The 15,734-nt window shown below is 55.1% G+C and overlaps 3 protein-coding genes across 6 annotated transcripts in view; 2 read left to right on the top strand and 1 right to left on the bottom strand.

Moving 5' to 3' along the window:
- Window positions 1-3,232: 3,232 nt before the first annotated feature.
- GCHFR (GTP cyclohydrolase I feedback regulator) lies at window positions 3,233-7,247 on the top strand. Its single transcript, XM_045535783.1, has 3 exons — window positions 3,233-3,420; window positions 5,450-5,544; window positions 6,756-7,247. The coding sequence occupies exons 1-3, from the start codon at window positions 3,385-3,387 to the stop codon at window positions 6,877-6,879; spliced, it is 255 nt and encodes an 84-aa protein (XP_045391739.1). The 5' UTR covers window positions 3,233-3,384; the 3' UTR covers window positions 6,880-7,247.
- A 146-nt stretch (window positions 7,248-7,393) lies between these two features.
- The window catches only part of DNAJC17 (DnaJ heat shock protein family (Hsp40) member C17), a 34,400-nt gene continuing 26,059 nt past the window's right edge, over window positions 7,394-15,734 (bottom strand). For 3 of the 4 annotated variants that reach the window (XM_045535417.1, XM_045535246.1, XM_045535316.1), the window contains 6 exons: window positions 15,384-15,480; window positions 14,762-14,805; window positions 14,246-14,323; window positions 13,563-13,643; window positions 12,915-13,025; window positions 7,394-7,584 (listed from right to left, as the gene is read on the bottom strand). In XM_045535417.1, the coding sequence (XP_045391373.1) occupies window positions 7,462-7,584; window positions 12,915-13,025; window positions 13,563-13,643; window positions 14,246-14,323; window positions 14,762-14,805; window positions 15,384-15,480 (534 nt within the window). In that variant the 3' untranslated portion in view covers window positions 7,394-7,461. Of the gene's footprint in view, window positions 7,585-11,722; window positions 11,893-12,914; window positions 13,026-13,562; window positions 13,644-14,245; window positions 14,324-14,761; window positions 14,806-15,383; window positions 15,481-15,734 lie in introns of all 4 variants that reach the window. The other variant, XR_006730850.1, reaches the window with a different exon arrangement.
- Window positions 7,582-11,933, top strand: C1H15orf62 (chromosome 1 C15orf62 homolog). The gene has a single exon (XM_045535545.1). The coding sequence runs from the start codon at window positions 10,027-10,029 to the stop codon at window positions 10,552-10,554; it is 528 nt and encodes a 175-aa protein (XP_045391501.1). The 5' UTR covers window positions 7,582-10,026; the 3' UTR covers window positions 10,555-11,933.

Consider the following 15,734-nt stretch of genomic DNA (forward strand, 5'->3'; position numbering starts at 1 on the left):
CTCTGAGAAACCTTCCCAGACAGATCACCACCTTGGTGGAATTAATCTTTTTATCTTTCTTTGTTCCTGAGGCTGTTACCTCTATTGTACTTGGTTCTGTGATTATTTGCTTTCTAGTCTGTCTACCCCACCGGACTGCTCACTCTTCCAGGATGGGGTTAATCCCTGCTTCATCTCCATGTCCCCTGTGCCTAGCACAGCTCTAATGCAGAAACCATCCATAAAAGGTGAATGGGGGAAGGAGGAGATAAGGAATGACTAACACCCAGGCCCTGCCACTTTGACAGTGCTTTCTCAGATGTGATGGAAAGCTCATTTGCAGAACAATTTCTCCTCTCTACCAGGGGAGGCAGCTCTGCTAGATAAACTGATTGTGGTGAGAGACTAGGCCAGATGGACAGACTAAATGGGGGAATTCATTTCCCCCTGGATATTAAAGATGTTATCTGGCAGGCGTGGCTGCCAGGGCAATCAGCCGTGTGGTAGGTGGTTGTGGATGGAGCTCTTTATCTCATGCTGCATCTGCAGACAGTTTTGCAAATGCAATAAAACCCTGGCAGCCTGAGATAAGCCCTCCCCTCCCCTCCTCTCTCTTTCCCACCCCTTCCAGAGCCCAGCATGAGAGAGGTGAACAGAGCAGACCTCAAACTCCTATCCTGCCCTCTGTCCAGAACATCTGCCTCAACTTCCTAGTTCTTCCAAGAGAGGTGACAAGTCAAATGCCTTGGGGTTGTAGCCTTACCCCTTGTGTATAATGTCTAAGTTTCTTGACGCTTTAAAAAGTAGTTTTTGGCCAGACATGGTGGCACATGCCTGTAGTCCCAGCTACTCCGGAGGCTGAGGTAGGAGAATCATTTGATGATGCCAGTGCACTGTAGCCCGGGCGACAGAGCAAGACCCTGTCTCAAATAAATAAATAATAAAAAGTTCTTATTTTTAAAAAGTGTTATTAAATATTTAGTGGCTATAAAAGAATATTAATAATGCATGTATACAGATTAAGAATACATTTGTAAGACTTTGCACCCACCTCCTAGCGTAAGAAAGAGAACATCACATCCTCTGCATGTTCCTCCATATTGCATCCCTTTCCTGTCTCTCTCAGAGGTAACTATTACTAGTAACTAACTGCTCCCCAAATATTATATTTATCATTCTCTTATTTTTCTTTATAATTTGAACACGTTTTTATCCCCAAACAATATATTAGTTTTGCATGTTTGTGAGCTTTATGTAATTAGAATTATTCTATATTTCTTCTAAGCTTTGCTTTTTCACTCAGCATTTTCATTGTCATACAATTTCTATTGTATGACTCTACAGGAAACTTTTTTTCTTTTTTGAGACAGAGCCTTGCTCTGTTGCCCAGGCTAGAGTGCCGTGGCGTCAGCCTAGCTCACAGCAACCTCAACCCCCTGGGCTCAAGGGATCCTCCTGCCTCAGCCTCCCAAAAGTAACTGGGACTACAGGTGCATGCCACCATGCCCCACTAATTTTTTCTATACTTAGTTACTCAGATAATTTTTTTTTTCTATTTTTTTAGTGGAGACAGAGTCTCACTCTTGCTCAGGCTGGTCTTGAACTCCTGATCTCAAGCGATCCCCCCACCCTGGCCTACAAGAAACTTTTAATCTAGTCTATTTTTGATCACTATAAGGGCTATTTCCAGTTTTTTGCTAATTACCGTGCTGATGTGAACATGCTTGTACATGTATCCTGATGCAGGTGAGTTTTCTTAAGGTTTAGGAGAGATTTGGCTGCATAGGGTATGCACATTTGCTTGTATCAATCACACCATTTGCAAGCTCAACAGTAGAGGGATAGTTAGACATTTTCACCAACACTTGATAGTTATAGATGTTTTTAATTTTATTTTTTGCTAATCCTTAAGGCAATATCTTATTGTAGTTTAAAATGTAGTTTAATTTGCATTTCTGGATTTCTAACAATATTGAGCATAATGTTATGTTGTTGTCATTTCCATTTCCTCTTTTGTGAAGTGCCTATTCAAGTCAGTTGCCCGTGTTTTTCTATTGGTTTACATTTTTCTCACTGATTTTTGGAGTTCTTTACAGGCCCTGGGCATTTGTCTGTTTTAACAAATCCTTTGTTAAGCATGAATGTGTTTTATCTCTCTGGCTAAACTGTTAGTCCAGTAGGTAGAGGGTAGGGGTGGAGACCACAGAATAATAAATTAGCTCAGTTAAGATCCTTTAGGATTACAGCTTCCTACTTCCCTTGTAGCTCTCTCCATGTCTGTCAAAGTTTTGGAGGCACCAAGCACGCCCTATAAATGCCCCTGAAGGAAGCGAAGATTTTTCCAGGGCGGGGGAGGGAAGGTTATAGGCTCTTTTTGTTTCGCTTTTTTTCTTTAGAGAACCAATCACAAGGCAGATAAAGAATGAACTGTCAGATCGTGATACCTCGGATGAGGGCACGGACGCATAGTTGGGAGCTCCCTGGTGGCTGGTGCGGGGGAAGTTGTTTCATTTGCCGCAGGTGTTGCCTTGTGACCACCTGCGCGTGCGCCACGTATCTCCAGCTGCGCGGGAAGTTCCTCAGATGGAGCTCCAGGTTCCATTCCTTTAGTCACTCCAGACCTGGCACCCAGCCAAGCGCTCAGATCCTTAACAGACTTACCTGTAAGGCCACAGAAATGCACGGACCCGCCGCTGTACTAGGAATGAGAGTCTGGGGGCCCGAATGCGCAGTGTGCCGGGGTGGCATTAAAGCCGTAGCACCCAGGGCTAGCCACAAGCCTCCTGCCCTGCTGTCCCGAGCGCTTAAGGCATGTCTAGAGGACGTGTATTGGCGAGGGGAACTGGGGACCCGCTAAACCTGTAGAGGCGTCCCTGGACGGGGTACACTGGAGCCTGGGGAGGCCTCAGCAACGTCGCCGTTTGCTTTCTGCTCTGCATCACAGGGACCGGGCGGGACCAGCAGGACTTTGGAATCTGACCGGGAGCTATTGCTGGAAGAGGGCGCGGAGTCAACACGCGGGCTTGCGCCACGGCCGCTGTAGCCAAGTCGAGTCCACCGGGCCACCCTCACCTCCCCGCTGCGGGAACGCTCCTTCTCCCTGACCCCTCCTCCCCGCGGCTGGACCACTTGGCGGAAGCCGCGGGTCAGCCGGGGGGGTCCAAGTCCACTGCCAGAGGGGCAGGGGCGGGCCCCGAACCGCAGAGCGCCGGGCGCGGCACAGCCTCCGCTCCTGATTGGCTGGCTGCCGCGGTCACCGGCCGGGAGCCGCGGGGTTGGCGCCGCCCGCGGCCAGAGCCGGACTAACGGGACTCCGGGCCGCGGGGCGCAGTCCCCACGCAAGAGGGGCTGGCGTTGGCGCCGAGCCCAGAGCCCGGGGTGGGAGCCGGACGGGACGCGCGCACCATGCCCTACCTGCTCATCAGCACCCAGATCCGCATGGTGAGTACCCCCCGCCCGGCGACTCGGAGCCCGGCCCTGGCCCGAGGGGGGCTGCGACCGCGCCTTGGCGCCTCGCTCCTGGGCAGCGCCCACAGGGGACAGGACCCGCAACCCGTCCGGACACGCCCCCTCGGCCGCCGAGAAGTAGCTGGGGAAGCCGGCGCCGCGCGACCCCGGGCTCAGGGAGCCCTGGCCTGCCCGGAGCTCATGGCTGCAGAGGGGGTCGGATGCGTGCGTCCTGGCGACTGGGCGGCCTCCCGGCGCTTCCCACTCCAGTCCTACCTGTCCGCGGGACGGACCTGGGGAGCCCTCGCCTCGCACGTGCAGCGCCAGTGCCCCGCACAGAGCCGCTGCGCAGGAAAAACGTGGAATAACCAGAGGGAAAGAGGGTTGGAAAAGAAAAGGACGTGCCAAGTCCCTGGCCCATACACAGCCACTAGCAGCACCCGTGGCACGTCCAGGAAGGGCTGTCCCTGAAGTTTTAGGAAAGGAAGAGAAGGAAGGAGATATGGGGCCGTGGGGTTAGGTGGGGTGATACCATCCAGGAGTCAGATGTCATGCTCCTTACTCGGGGCGCAGTTTCCTCAACTGTAGAAAGAACGCTCCGGTTGCCCTGAAGTCCCCTTTTAGCTTCAGAATGATAACTGGGCCCCCAGCTGGGTAGCAGGGTGCTCCTCTCCCCCTTCCCATTCCTCCGTGCTCAGGTGATCCAGAAGAGGGTACACAGCTCCCTTGGGATGAGGAAAGTAGCTGGTGGGTTCACCACCAGGCAGGAAAGGTCTCCACAACGTGCTAGAGCAGTGGTTTGAGAACCAGCCACTTGTGCAGTTGTTAAAATGTGGATTCCCGGGCCCCTTCTCAGACCTCCTGAAATTCTATGTCTGGGGCTTGGGGATCCACACTTGGAAATGTGTGATTCTTCATTTTTAAAAAATACAACTTTAGGCCAGGCGCGGTGGCTCACGCCTGTAATCCTAAGCACTCTGGGAGGCTGAGGCGGGTGGATCGCTTGAGGTCAAGAGTTCGAGACCAGCCTGAGCAAGAGTGAGACCCCGTCTCTACCAAAAATAGAAAGAAATGATTTGGACAGCTAAAAATCTATATAGAAAAAATTAGCCGGCCATGGTGGCGCATGCCTGTAGTCCCAGCTACTCGGGGGGGCTGAAGCAGTAGGATCGCTTAAGCCCAGGAGTTTGAGGTTGCTGTGAGCTAGGCTGATGCCACAGCATTCACTCTAGCCTGGGCAACAAAGCGAGACTCTGTCTCAAAAAAAAAGAAAAAAAAAATACAGCTTTATTGATATGTAACACACATACCATAGAATTCACCAATTTAAAATGTACAATTTAATGGTTTTTTTTAAAAAGCATATTCAGAGTTGTGCAACCATTATCATTCAACTTTAGAACATTTCCAACACCCCAAAAGAAACCCTGTATCCACTAGCAGTCTCTTCTCATTTTTCCCAAGTCCTTCAGCCCTAGGTAACTGCTAATCTACCTTCTGTTGTGACACGTGCTCTTCTGTGTCTGGCTTCTTTCACTTATGCAATGTTTTTATGTTTTGTCCATATTGTAGCATGTATCAGTACTTCATGCCTTTTTACTGCCATATGACATTCCCCTGTATGGCTATACTACCTTTATCTGTTCATCAGTTGACAAACATTTGGGTTGTTTTTACCTTTTGGCTACTATGAATAATGCTACTGTGAACATTTGCGTACACATTTGCACATGGACATGTTTCATTTCTCTTGCTCTCTGTGTGATTCTGGTACCCACAAACATGGTTGGTGGTGCCTGCCATGAAGGTGCCAATAGCCATGCAATGCCCAGCTCAGTTTTAAGGGGCCAGCGAGGCCCCACATTGCTCCTCCTGATCACTGACAGGCTCCCCCAGGATCCTCACCACCCACTCCAGCCTTTACCTGAAGCTCTCGGGGCGAGCAGGCAGGGGAGGAAGGAGAGGCAGGCCTGCCACCTCTAGCTGGCAGCCAGCCAAGAAGCTACTATGGCTTATGTTGCAGGAGGTGGGTCCCACCATGGTGGGCGATGAACACTCGGATCCAGAGCTGATGCAGCATCTGGGAGCCTCCAAGAGAAGTGTCCTGGGAAACAACTTGTAAGTAGTGGCATCCCTCAGTATCTTCCCCCTGCCAATCCCTAGACCTGCCCATTCCCTTTATATAACCTCCAAGCCCAGGACAGTACGCAGCCTCAGAGCCTGCACCCTGGGGCTCAGTCCTCTGTAGGGGTGGTCCCATCTGCAGCCTCCCTGAGGCTTGCTCTGAAAGCCTTTCCACTGGAAAGGCCCATCATTAGTGGAACCCCAGGACAGATCTGTCCCCTGGGTCTAGGACACCATAAGTGGGCTGTTCCTTGTCCTGCCCTCGTCTCTAAGCTGGACCCATCAGCAAAGACAGGTGCAGAGAGAAAGGCTTCTGCCTTGAAGAGTTGGCTGAGTAACAAAGCTAAGCCCCAGAAACGGAACAGGAAGCCTGGCTCCAACTTCCAGCTTGGCTGCTGCCACTCAGTCACTTCCCTTGGCATCCTTCACACCATCTCCATGTCTGAACTGTGACCAATGCTTCCTTTTGTGCTCCCTCACCCGCTCCTATCTGTAGGCAGGGAGAACCCTGGCTACCCGGGCTCAGGAGCCCTGAGAAGAGTTGCTGGAGTGAGTCCCAGTTCAAGGAGGGGAAAGAGAAGGCTAGCTGATCTTAGCCCCTTGGGTCAAAGTTGGAGGGCAGCACCCAACTCCCTCCCTTTGCCGTGAGGCATTTGCTTGAGTCCTTTATCTGTGTGGTGGCCCTTCAGCATCAATGAAACCTGAAAGAAGGGAAACCAACCATTCTCCATGCCAGGGTATGGCACACAGAGCCAGGAGCTATTGGGGGCCACCCTTGTTGCTCCAGGACTGCAGGACAGCCAGGGCAGCAAGAGGCCCAGAGGCCTGGGTGAGGAGCAAGGTCAGGGAGCACAGGCCACTCCAGGGAACAGCGGGGTGCTCAGGGCAGGTGTGGCTGCTGTCAGAGTATCACGGAGTCTCTATCTGTATGACGCCGGGAAAGCTACTTGACCCCTCTCATTTTTCCCATGGATAAATGGGAACACTAATGGTACCTCCCCTAGGTTGTTGGGAAGAATAAATAATTCATGTGAAGTGCTCAGCAGGGAGGGGGCAGCGAATGTACACTTAGCCTGGCACCAGCAAATGTCAGTCACCACGATGAGAGCTCCTGCCCAGGCCTAGCCTTCAGCAGACACTAGCTTCGTAGGGGGAGCTCGCTGTGTGTGCCACTCCTCACACCACCCACCCTGCTCTCTTTGCAGTTGTGAGTACTACGTCAATGACCCTCCTCGCATAGTCCTGGACAAGCTGGAACGCAGGGGCTTCCGTGTGTTAAGCATGACAGGGGTGGGCCAGACGCTGGTGTGGTGCCTGCACAAGGAGTGACCGTCTCACAATGATTTGTGGACTGGGCACCCCTTCTCTGAAGGGGCTGCCATGGGCCCCTCCCCCAATCCCCTGCCTCACTGCCTGCCTTGTCCCAGGTTGTCCCTGCCCCCAGCCCATCCCCAGTGGGTACTGAATGGCCTTCTCTGCAACCCTGCCTTGGTCATCGGGGAAGGGCAGGGCCCCTTGCCCCAGTGCTCCCAGCTGCCCTCCTGTTTCAGGCCTGACCTGAGGGCCTTGGCAGAGGCCATGTTCTGCGGGCAGGCTGCCCCTGCCGCGCTGGCAGTCCAGCGGAGGATGGTGCCAGGACTTGGCAGGTGGGTCCTGCGAAGCTAGTCCAAGCCAATAAAGGGCTGTGATGAGTGGTTGCTCCTCTGCTCTGCTTGTGCCCGGACTCTCACCACATGAGGCCTGTCCCTGGGGGTCTGCTCACTCCCAGGGAGGGCGCCCAGGCCTGGGAGGAGCCCTCTGAGGTAGAGCCCAGCACCCTATACCTATGTATGGAGTAGAGGTAGACTATTAAAAAAAATTTTTTATTGGTGACGTTTAAGGAAAGGGCTGGGGGCTGGCTGGAGCCGGAGGCTATGTGGGCTGCCCCTCCTCATCCTCCTGCTGCATCCGGGCCGTCAGCTGCTGCCGCTCAGCAGCCTGGCGCATGCGCATCATGACCAGGCTCTCGTAGTCCCTCTCTGACAGCACTGAGCCCTGGGGACAGAGGGGATGGGGAGGGGTTAGGGACACCAGGGCACAGACCCATGGACTCCAGACTCAGAGGACGGGGCCTAAGCACACTGCTGTCTAGGAGTTGAGGAGGGAGGAGGGCAGAGGAAGGGAATGACCCTGGAACATCCTTCTGGAATCTCACTCATCCATGTTCCCCCACGGAAGGTGGGCCACTGGCCTCCAGGCCAGTTTCTCCTCCGCTGACTCCCCCGCAGTCCCTCTCAGCCAGTCATGTCGACCAGTTTTTTAGCCCTTTACCCAGGCCCTTCACGTCTCCGGTCAGCTCTGGTTCACCTGTCCTGCGCCAATCACCGAATCCCTTCTGCGGCCTAGCCAGGCCCTGATCTCCCTTCATTTCCTCTCAGCCCTTTAGCTGACACTCCGTCCCTCCCGCCGTGGCTTCTGCCTTTTACAGGTGTCCGAGGAAGGGAAGCTGTCTGAGGTGCAGGGATGCGCTGGGCTCTGCCCAGCTCCCTGTGGCCTGGCTCCCGCTGAGGACGCAGAGGGACCTGCCCTCCACACAGCCTCAGCCGGCCCCACCCCAGCAGGAGAGGCGCAGCTGTGCAGCCGGCTTCCCTCCTAAACATGCAGCAGAGCTCCTGGCGGCAGGGCCCGCAGCTCTCTTTTATGATCTTGCCAGCACAGTGCGGGGGATTAAGAAGTACTATATTTTAATAATCAAAAGAATAACAAACAACCACCTCAATAGGGTAAGGTTGTGGGGTGGAGCTCCGCAGCAGAGCCCTGAGCTGCCACCCCCACGCCCTGATAAGGTGTGCGGTGGGAATTAAATCACTTCCTCCCTCAGTGCCGCTGAAGCTGTGTGATGATCATGTGGTCCCCACAGCTGCTTAGAGAAGTGGGAAGCCCACCTGACCCGGCACAGAAGTGAGCCAGGCCAGGGGTTGCAAGATGCGGTGGCCCGTCCACAGCAGAGCTATTGAGCCCTGCTCCGTGGCACACCACACTGGTGCTCTCATCAAACAAGCCGGGAGGAAAATGTGGTCAGTGACCCGGGGAGTAAGAAAGGAGTGGCCGAGGTTGAGACGCCAGGCCCTGGCCAACTGGTTTGGAGTGAGGGGTGTACAGAAACAGGAAGTGCTATTCAGCCTGGATTGCCCCTGCTCCTCCCGACAGCCCCACCCTTCTCTTTCCAGGAGAGCTGGCCTCCCAGCCAGGCCCACCTGCTAAGCTTGGCCCAGAGCAGGGCTGACAATTCATGGCAGCCCCACATGGCCCACCCTTTTCACAGAAGAGGGACCCCAAGGCAGGACCCTGGCTGTCCACTGCTCTCTTCCTGCCAGGAGGCCATGTGGGTAAAACAAGGGAGGACAAGGAAACTGAGCAGCCAGACTGGATGGCAGGCCAAGGGGAGGGCAATTCTCCCCTCCCGAAGTCAATGCTGCTCTGCCAAGAAAACTTGGAGTCACCCTTGGCATGCCCCCAGCACTACCCTGGGAGGAGCTGAGCCCTTTACAGGCGTGGGGCTGCTCCCTCCATTCCTACAGTCTCTGCTAATGAGGGCTGAGAGGGCCCCAGGGCTGAGTCACCCGCAGCAGTGGCAGGTCTCTTCCTTCCACAATTGTTCCACACGCCTGCCTTTCAATTAACTCCCACCCTCCCTGAGCTCCTCCCACCCAGACACACTGTGGGCTGGGGAGCCTGCCTGCCTGCTGGGCCCAGGGCAATGGGGCTGTGATGAGAAAGGAAGCAGTGTGGTGACACATAAAGCAGGGCTGCCCCCAGACAAGTCCCCAGAGGAATCTTAAGCTCCCCATTGCCCTGGGGTGTTGGTCACAACTGCCCCAATCCCTGCATGCGATGCTGCAATTACCTAAGAGCATGAAACCCGGCTTCCCACCTGACTGAGTCAGCTGAAAACACAAACACATTTTCACCGCCACAAACAGCCAAGCCACTAATCAGAGTCGGGAGCCACCGGCACAGAGGACACACTGCCTAGAGACGGCACAGGAGCCAGGCCCTTCTGCCTCCTGCCTCTGGAAGGAGCACACGCTGCTCCTGCCTGGCCCAAGAAGATCCATCTCTGCTGCCACCAGAGCTGCCCTCACTCCAGCTCCAGTAAGTGCTGCTGCTTCCTCTTGGGGTTTTTTCCACTGCCCTCTCAAGTAACCAGGCCACTCCTGTCCCTGTGGGAAACTTGCTGCCAGAACTCCCAGCTTTCTGCTCTCCTGGACAAAAAAACACCCTCTTCCTGGGACTTCATCTCACCATTGAAGACACGGCCAAAAGTCTGTGCTGAGCAGAAACCCCGAGGCCTCTGCTTCTAGCCCACCAGGGGTGTCTCCCTGATTCTTGGCATTCACTGCTCCAGCACAGACCAAATGTTCACCGGCTGCTCTTGAACGCCTGTCTGCCGGGCTTCCGAGGCACCAGGCCTGTGTGCTGGCTGCCCTGGGCCCCATGGAGACCTGGCGGAAAGGCTCCTTCCGCAATGCCTCCTTCTTCAAGCGGCTGAGCCTGGGGCGGCCACGGCGACTCCGGCGTCAGGGCAGTGTGCTTAGCCAGGCCAGCACAGCTGGTGGTGACCATGAGGAGTACAGCAACCGAGAGGTCATACGGGAGCTGCGAGGGAGGCCAGATGGCCGGCGCCTGCCACTGTGGGGGGATGAGCAGCCCCGGGCCACCCTGCTGGCCCCGCCCAAGCCCCCACGCCTCTACCGAGAGAGTTCCAGCTGCCCCAACATCCTGGAGCCCCCACCCGCCTACTCTGCTGCCTACTCAGCCACCTTGCCATCAGCACTCTCTCTGGGGGACGCCCTACACCAGTACTCAGAGGACGACCTTTTGGACACTCCCCCCTTCCAGAGGACACCTGCTCCGGACCTCAGTGATCCCTTCTTCTCCTTTAAAGTGGACCTGGGGATTTCACTTCTTGAGGAAGTCCTACAAATGCTGAGGGAACAGTTTCCCAGCGAGCCCAGCTTCTGAATGGGGTGAGGGTAGGCAGAGCTGGGGTGACTGGAAGAGCCAGAGCCTGGGTACCCAGCGAAGGAGGGGACAATCATGGATTAAGGAATGAGCAGCAATAGGAATCCAGGGCTCTGGCTGCCCTCTAGGGCCTGAACAGTTCTCCAAGTCACCCCAGAGTGGAGAGACAGAGGCCAGCTGGAAATGTTGGGGGGGTACCTCATGGCAGGAGCCCTGAAGGAAGCTGGCTGGGCCTAGAAAAGGAGGCCACGCCCTGCAACCACAGGAACCAGGCAAAGGCCAGCAGAGCCAGAGAGCAGCATGGGGGTGAGTAAGGGAGTGGGAGGACACAGCAGAACAGACGGGTGCCCTGCACCACCCCCCCTGGAAGCCACTGTCAACAGAGAGAGGTCACAGGACAAGCCTGGGCAAAAGTGGTCCAACCCAGGCCAAAGAGGAAAGCAGGCAGACCTGAGAGGAGAAGGGAGACAGGCCCTACCCTGTTCAAACTGGTGGCCACTCACTATATGAGGCTATTTAAATTGAGTCTGAAATTAAATAAAACATTAAGTTCCTCAGTTTCAAATGTTCAGGAGCCCCACATGCTTAAGGCTGCCACACTGGATGGTGCAGAATGGACATTCCCATCACTGGGCAGAGTCCTACTGGACAGCGCTGGCTAGAGCACAGCCCGGAGCCCTGGCAGGCAAGGGGGAAGCATATGGGGGCTGCAAGGGAAGAGAGGGGCTGGCGGAGTAGGAAGAGAGAAGTAGGTAGAGATATAGAGCGTAACTCAGGAAAAAAGCCACGAGAGACTCAACCTCCCGACACAGCTGCCAGAGCAATCCCTGGTGCCTGAGGCAAGCAGCACTCGGGAATGCCAGCCGAAGGCACAGGCACAGCTTGCACAGGGGTGTTCTGGGAATTCCCAGAATTATTAGTGATCGGAGCCCTTGGGAAATGCAGCAAAACAGTGGCAGATTTCCTTCCTAGAAGATAGGAGGACTGGAAAGGAAATGGACACTAAATGGTGGAGAGACACAGCTGGTATCCAGAATCTTCCGCCAGGACTGAGGAGCTCTGCTTTGCCCAAACCCTCTGTCAATGGGCCTTCCAACCCAGCCAGGCCCACTGGGTCAAGGCCACAGGCTGTGTGCTACTGCCCCACCCTGTGGCCTGGCCAGAAGACCTGAAGCAAGAGCCCAGCAGCGCTCAGCTGGGCCACGTGGTACTGGCTGCTGGGCCTCTCCAAGAGTGGCAGGGGGGGAGGAAGGCTTCTACACACGCCGCTTCCACAGCCCAAATCAGTGGCCTCCCTCTTTGCTTCTCTTGTCAGAGGTGCTGAGCTGAAAGGCTCCTCTGTGGATATAGGAAAGAATGAATAAAATTCTAACAACCTGTGCAGTGTCATCTGGGGCCGTGAAATGCTGGGACTTAAAGCAGGGGGAAGAGTTAAGGTCTCTAAAGCACGCTCTCAAGTTAAGAACAGTCTGTGTTCCCCCCTGCCCAGGGTCTGGGAGGAGGCAGTGGAGGGGCAGGGAGAGCAGGGTGACATGGCTGAGGGCAGTAAGAACGGCCTCCTGCCTGCCAGCCTGCTGAGGAACTGCAGACAGGCCCCAGGCCACTGCAGAGAAGGGGACAGCCAGGTTGCTAGCTCTTGCCCCCAAAGCAACCTGTCGCACAAAGGTGGGTATAGGTGTGGCCAGGAGCCCTACAGCAACAGCCTCCGCATCCAGGCCAGAAAATACCACGGACATGGTGGGAGGGTGGGGGTGCTGAACACAAGCCTTCACAGAACCGTGAGGACAACAGCTGGCATGGGGCTGGCATCAGCTGGGAGGTCTACACCACAGTAGGGCACCCAGACTCTGGGCAGGCGGCACGCCAGTGTCAGCAGGGTAGCCAGTGTTATTTTTAAAGAGGAGACACTGCCTCTTGACAGTCGGCCCCTGCCTGGGGCAGCCAGGGACACACCTGGAAAACTGAAGAGCCGGGGAGGCAAGCTGCCCTCGTCAACTGCCCCTTCCTGCAGCACTAGGTCAGCTAAGCTCCAAATGCCTCACACCACACACAACCAAGCAACCTGTGGGCCAGGAAGATCCTTTTGGGTAAAGATAAGAGTCCCAACAAGAGACCATGGAGGATGTGGAAGGAAGGCACAGTCTAAGAATAGTGTGTAGGGGAGGGTCCCTCTGCCCCTCAGAGAGTAAAAGGGGTCACAGTAGAACAACAGCCCCTCCTACTCAGGGTGGTGGACCGACCAATCTCACTCTATGCCCAAAGACCTGAATTTGGGAGGAAAGGGCCCCTAGAGGAGCCCAAACAGGAAGAGCTTCCCTGAGTGCTGGGCAGACCCAGCTGGGTAAGGCCTGACTCCTTACCTTTGAGAGGCCTGGGTAGCTGGGGCCCGCCATGCCCTGGGGCCGTCCCTCCAACCAGGAAATCTTCAGAGGGTTACTGGCCAGGCCAACTTCATTCTGGAAAGCCAGCTCCTGCCAAATATAGCATCCAGTCCTGGGCCTGTCCATCAGACGAGCTATAAGGAGGCTCTCTCCACCCCCACAGAACAGACAGATCCAGCATTCTAGTCCTCTCAGCTGAGCTGGGCAACCTCAGCAACCTTCAAACGATGGGGCCTTAAAGCTTTGATATCAAACTTCCCTTCTTGTGGGAGAATAACGGGGATGCACCTTCTGATTTGGGGGAGTGAGGAGAAGCATGGAGGGTGGGAAGGCAGGGCTGGGGCTCACTACCTCAAGGGGTGCAGGGTGGAGGGCGTGAAGGCAGCCAGCAGGGAACAAAGAGTCAGTGTGCCCTCCCCTCCCTGCCCACGGCATTCTCCCATCCACCCCTTCACGTGCAGCACTTCTATCCCCAGGAGTCAGGGGCCTCTCAGGGAGCCTTGGCTCTGAGCTGGCCCAGCATCCCTAGGCAGTATGGATCACCTAACTCAGAAGGGCCACAGAATTGGGTCCCTGCCCTAGAATGACAGGGCCACCAGTGGCCCCCAAGACTCATGCAGCACTCACCGCGGCCTTGACAGTCGCAAACTCCACCACAGCAGTGCCTGCCTTCTTACTGGAAAGCACTAGGTTGAGAACCTCACCATACTGTGGGGACAAGGGAGTCCCAGTAAGCACAGCTTGGCTTTTAGGATGGCCCAGCTCGTGCCAGAGATAAGCCTGGGCTGTCCTGAGGCCCACTGCAGCATTTTCAGCTGGGGGATAACTTCTCATTGCTAGAGTCTCAGAGAAGTGAGCTCAGAGATTAGAAAGAAAGAAGTTTTTATTCTAGGAACACAGGACGGCAAAGGAGAGATAAGCAAAGGACTGGGGACTTGGACTGGCATAATCACACAGCTGCCTTGCTGGTCGAAGGTAGTGAAGAGGGCAGGGTTTTCGTGCCACACACCCACCTCCTCTCTCCCAACACACCCAGCCAAGCCCTTTGTTTCTAAGGATGGTAGGGGACAGACCTAGCCAGCAAAGCAGAGACCAAGCTGCAGGAGGCGCATGGCAGCACAAGAGAAAGGAGGACCATGGCCTGGGGAGAAGTTTCTAGGCTGTTCTATGGTCTATGAGATAGGCAAAAAAAAAAAAAGAAAAAAGGCAGGTAGAAGAGATGGTAAGCAAAGTTCAAGCATAGAGTCCTGGGGTGTGGGCTGAGATGTGGACTGAGGTGACAGCAAAGAGAGGAAGTCAGAGGTGCAGACCTTTTGCAAAAGCCGCAGGAGAACATCTTTGGAGTAGCCACCTTTTGACTCATCCTCCTTCTTGCACTTCCATTTTAGCTGAAAAGACAGTAGCATTTGACACTGACCCTTAGCCGAATGGCGAATGGTACCTAACCCACAACTGGGCTTTAGTCTGAGCAGACACCCTCTGACTCTCCAAGGCACCTGCAATCTAGAGAGCACCACCAAGACATGTTTTCCCCTTGGAAACACAGGCAGGGCAGGCTGCTCACCCCAGGAATGCTTCCAGCCCTCCGAGGGCTTCTGGGGAATGCTGCCCTGCAACTGTCAGGGCTAAGAGCAGCCTTTCATGGCAAGCTCTGGGAAGCAGTCTGGTCTCCAGGCAGCTGGAGGACAGAAAGGAAGCGACAGTCGTGCTGGTTCCCCTCAGAGATCCCGTGCCCCACCAGAACCCCTCAAACCACAGGATGCATCTGTTCTGGCTGAGAGGAGGTGTTGTTGAGTATGAGGCCCATGGATCCTGTCCGTGCTCACCTTTAATTTGGGGGTTCCTTTGTCATCAGTATTTTCTGCCTTTCCTAGAAATATTGGGAAAAGAAGAAAAGTGGAATATGAGGGATTAAGAGGTTCTCCCAAAGGAGATGCAGCCCAGAGCCAGAAGGACCTAGAAAAGGTCACTCCTGACCAAGGGCAATATCTGCCCTGCCCTGTGAGGGGCTGGTGGGGAAAGCAGACGCAGTGCTCCCATCCCTAGAGAAGCTGCCACCCCTGGTCTGCCCAGCTCCCTGAGGGCCACCTGTTAGCATTCCCCAAATGAAGAGCTAGGAACACCTTCTGGGGACGGGGGCAGAGACACAAACTACACAGTTCTACTGAGCCTTTCTCCTCAGTGATCTGCTTCCAAATAGAGCCACCTCTGCTTGGGACTAAGACAAATGCAGCCAGGAGATCTCAGAGTAAAAAGCAAATAGGCCCCAGAGAACTGGTAGAAAGAAGGGACAGGTGGCATTGTGTCAGAGTGAGGTGCCATGGGGTGCCCTCAGGGCTCCAGCAGGTGGAAGCCTCCACAGCAACTCCACCAAGCAGCCAGTGTGGGCACTTTGGCAATCTGGAGCTGCCTTGGAGGGGGAGACAGGTGGGTGTGATGGACTCTCACCTCTCAACCTCTGGTCACGTTCCTGGCGTATCTGCTCCTGGATCAGCCTCTGCTGTTCCTGTAGTTGCCGGGAACCTTCTTCTCGTAGGCGTTCGATCTGCAGAGCGGGGGGGTGGAGGGGTGACAATTCTGTGCAGATCCAATTCCAGGTTGGCTCACCTTGTAAAGGTCCCTGAGAGGTTCCACCTGCAAGCTAGGGCTCAGCAACCTGTGGGTGGGACAAATTACCCAGATCCCCCAGAAGAAGGTGGAAAGAGCATGCCCTCTCCAGCAATGACGGTCACCCAAGTCCCTTCTCTTCCTCTTCCCCCTCCTCCTCCTCCTGCAGATGGCCCTCAGGCCAGGGTGCCT

This window comes from Lemur catta, chromosome 1, assembly GCF_020740605.2.
Source record: "Lemur catta isolate mLemCat1 chromosome 1, mLemCat1.pri, whole genome shotgun sequence".
Lineage (NCBI taxonomy): Eukaryota > Metazoa > Chordata > Mammalia > Primates > Lemuridae > Lemur > Lemur catta.

Excerpts from the sequence above, each read along its gene's own strand:
- GCHFR (XM_045535783.1), top strand. The coding sequence starts at position 3,385 with ATGCCCTACCTGCTCATCAGCACCCAGATCCGCATG. Across the intron at positions 3,421-5,449 it reads TCAGCACCCAGATCCGCATG|GAGGTGGGTCCCACCATGGT; the intron begins GTGAGTACCCCC and ends CTTATGTTGCAG. Across the intron at positions 5,545-6,755 it reads AGTGTCCTGGGAAACAACTT|TTGTGAGTACTACGTCAATG; the intron begins GTAAGTAGTGGC and ends CTCTCTTTGCAG.
- C1H15orf62 (XM_045535545.1), top strand. The coding sequence starts at position 10,027 with ATGGAGACCTGGCGGAAAGGCTCCTTCCGCAATGCCTCCTTCTTCAAG.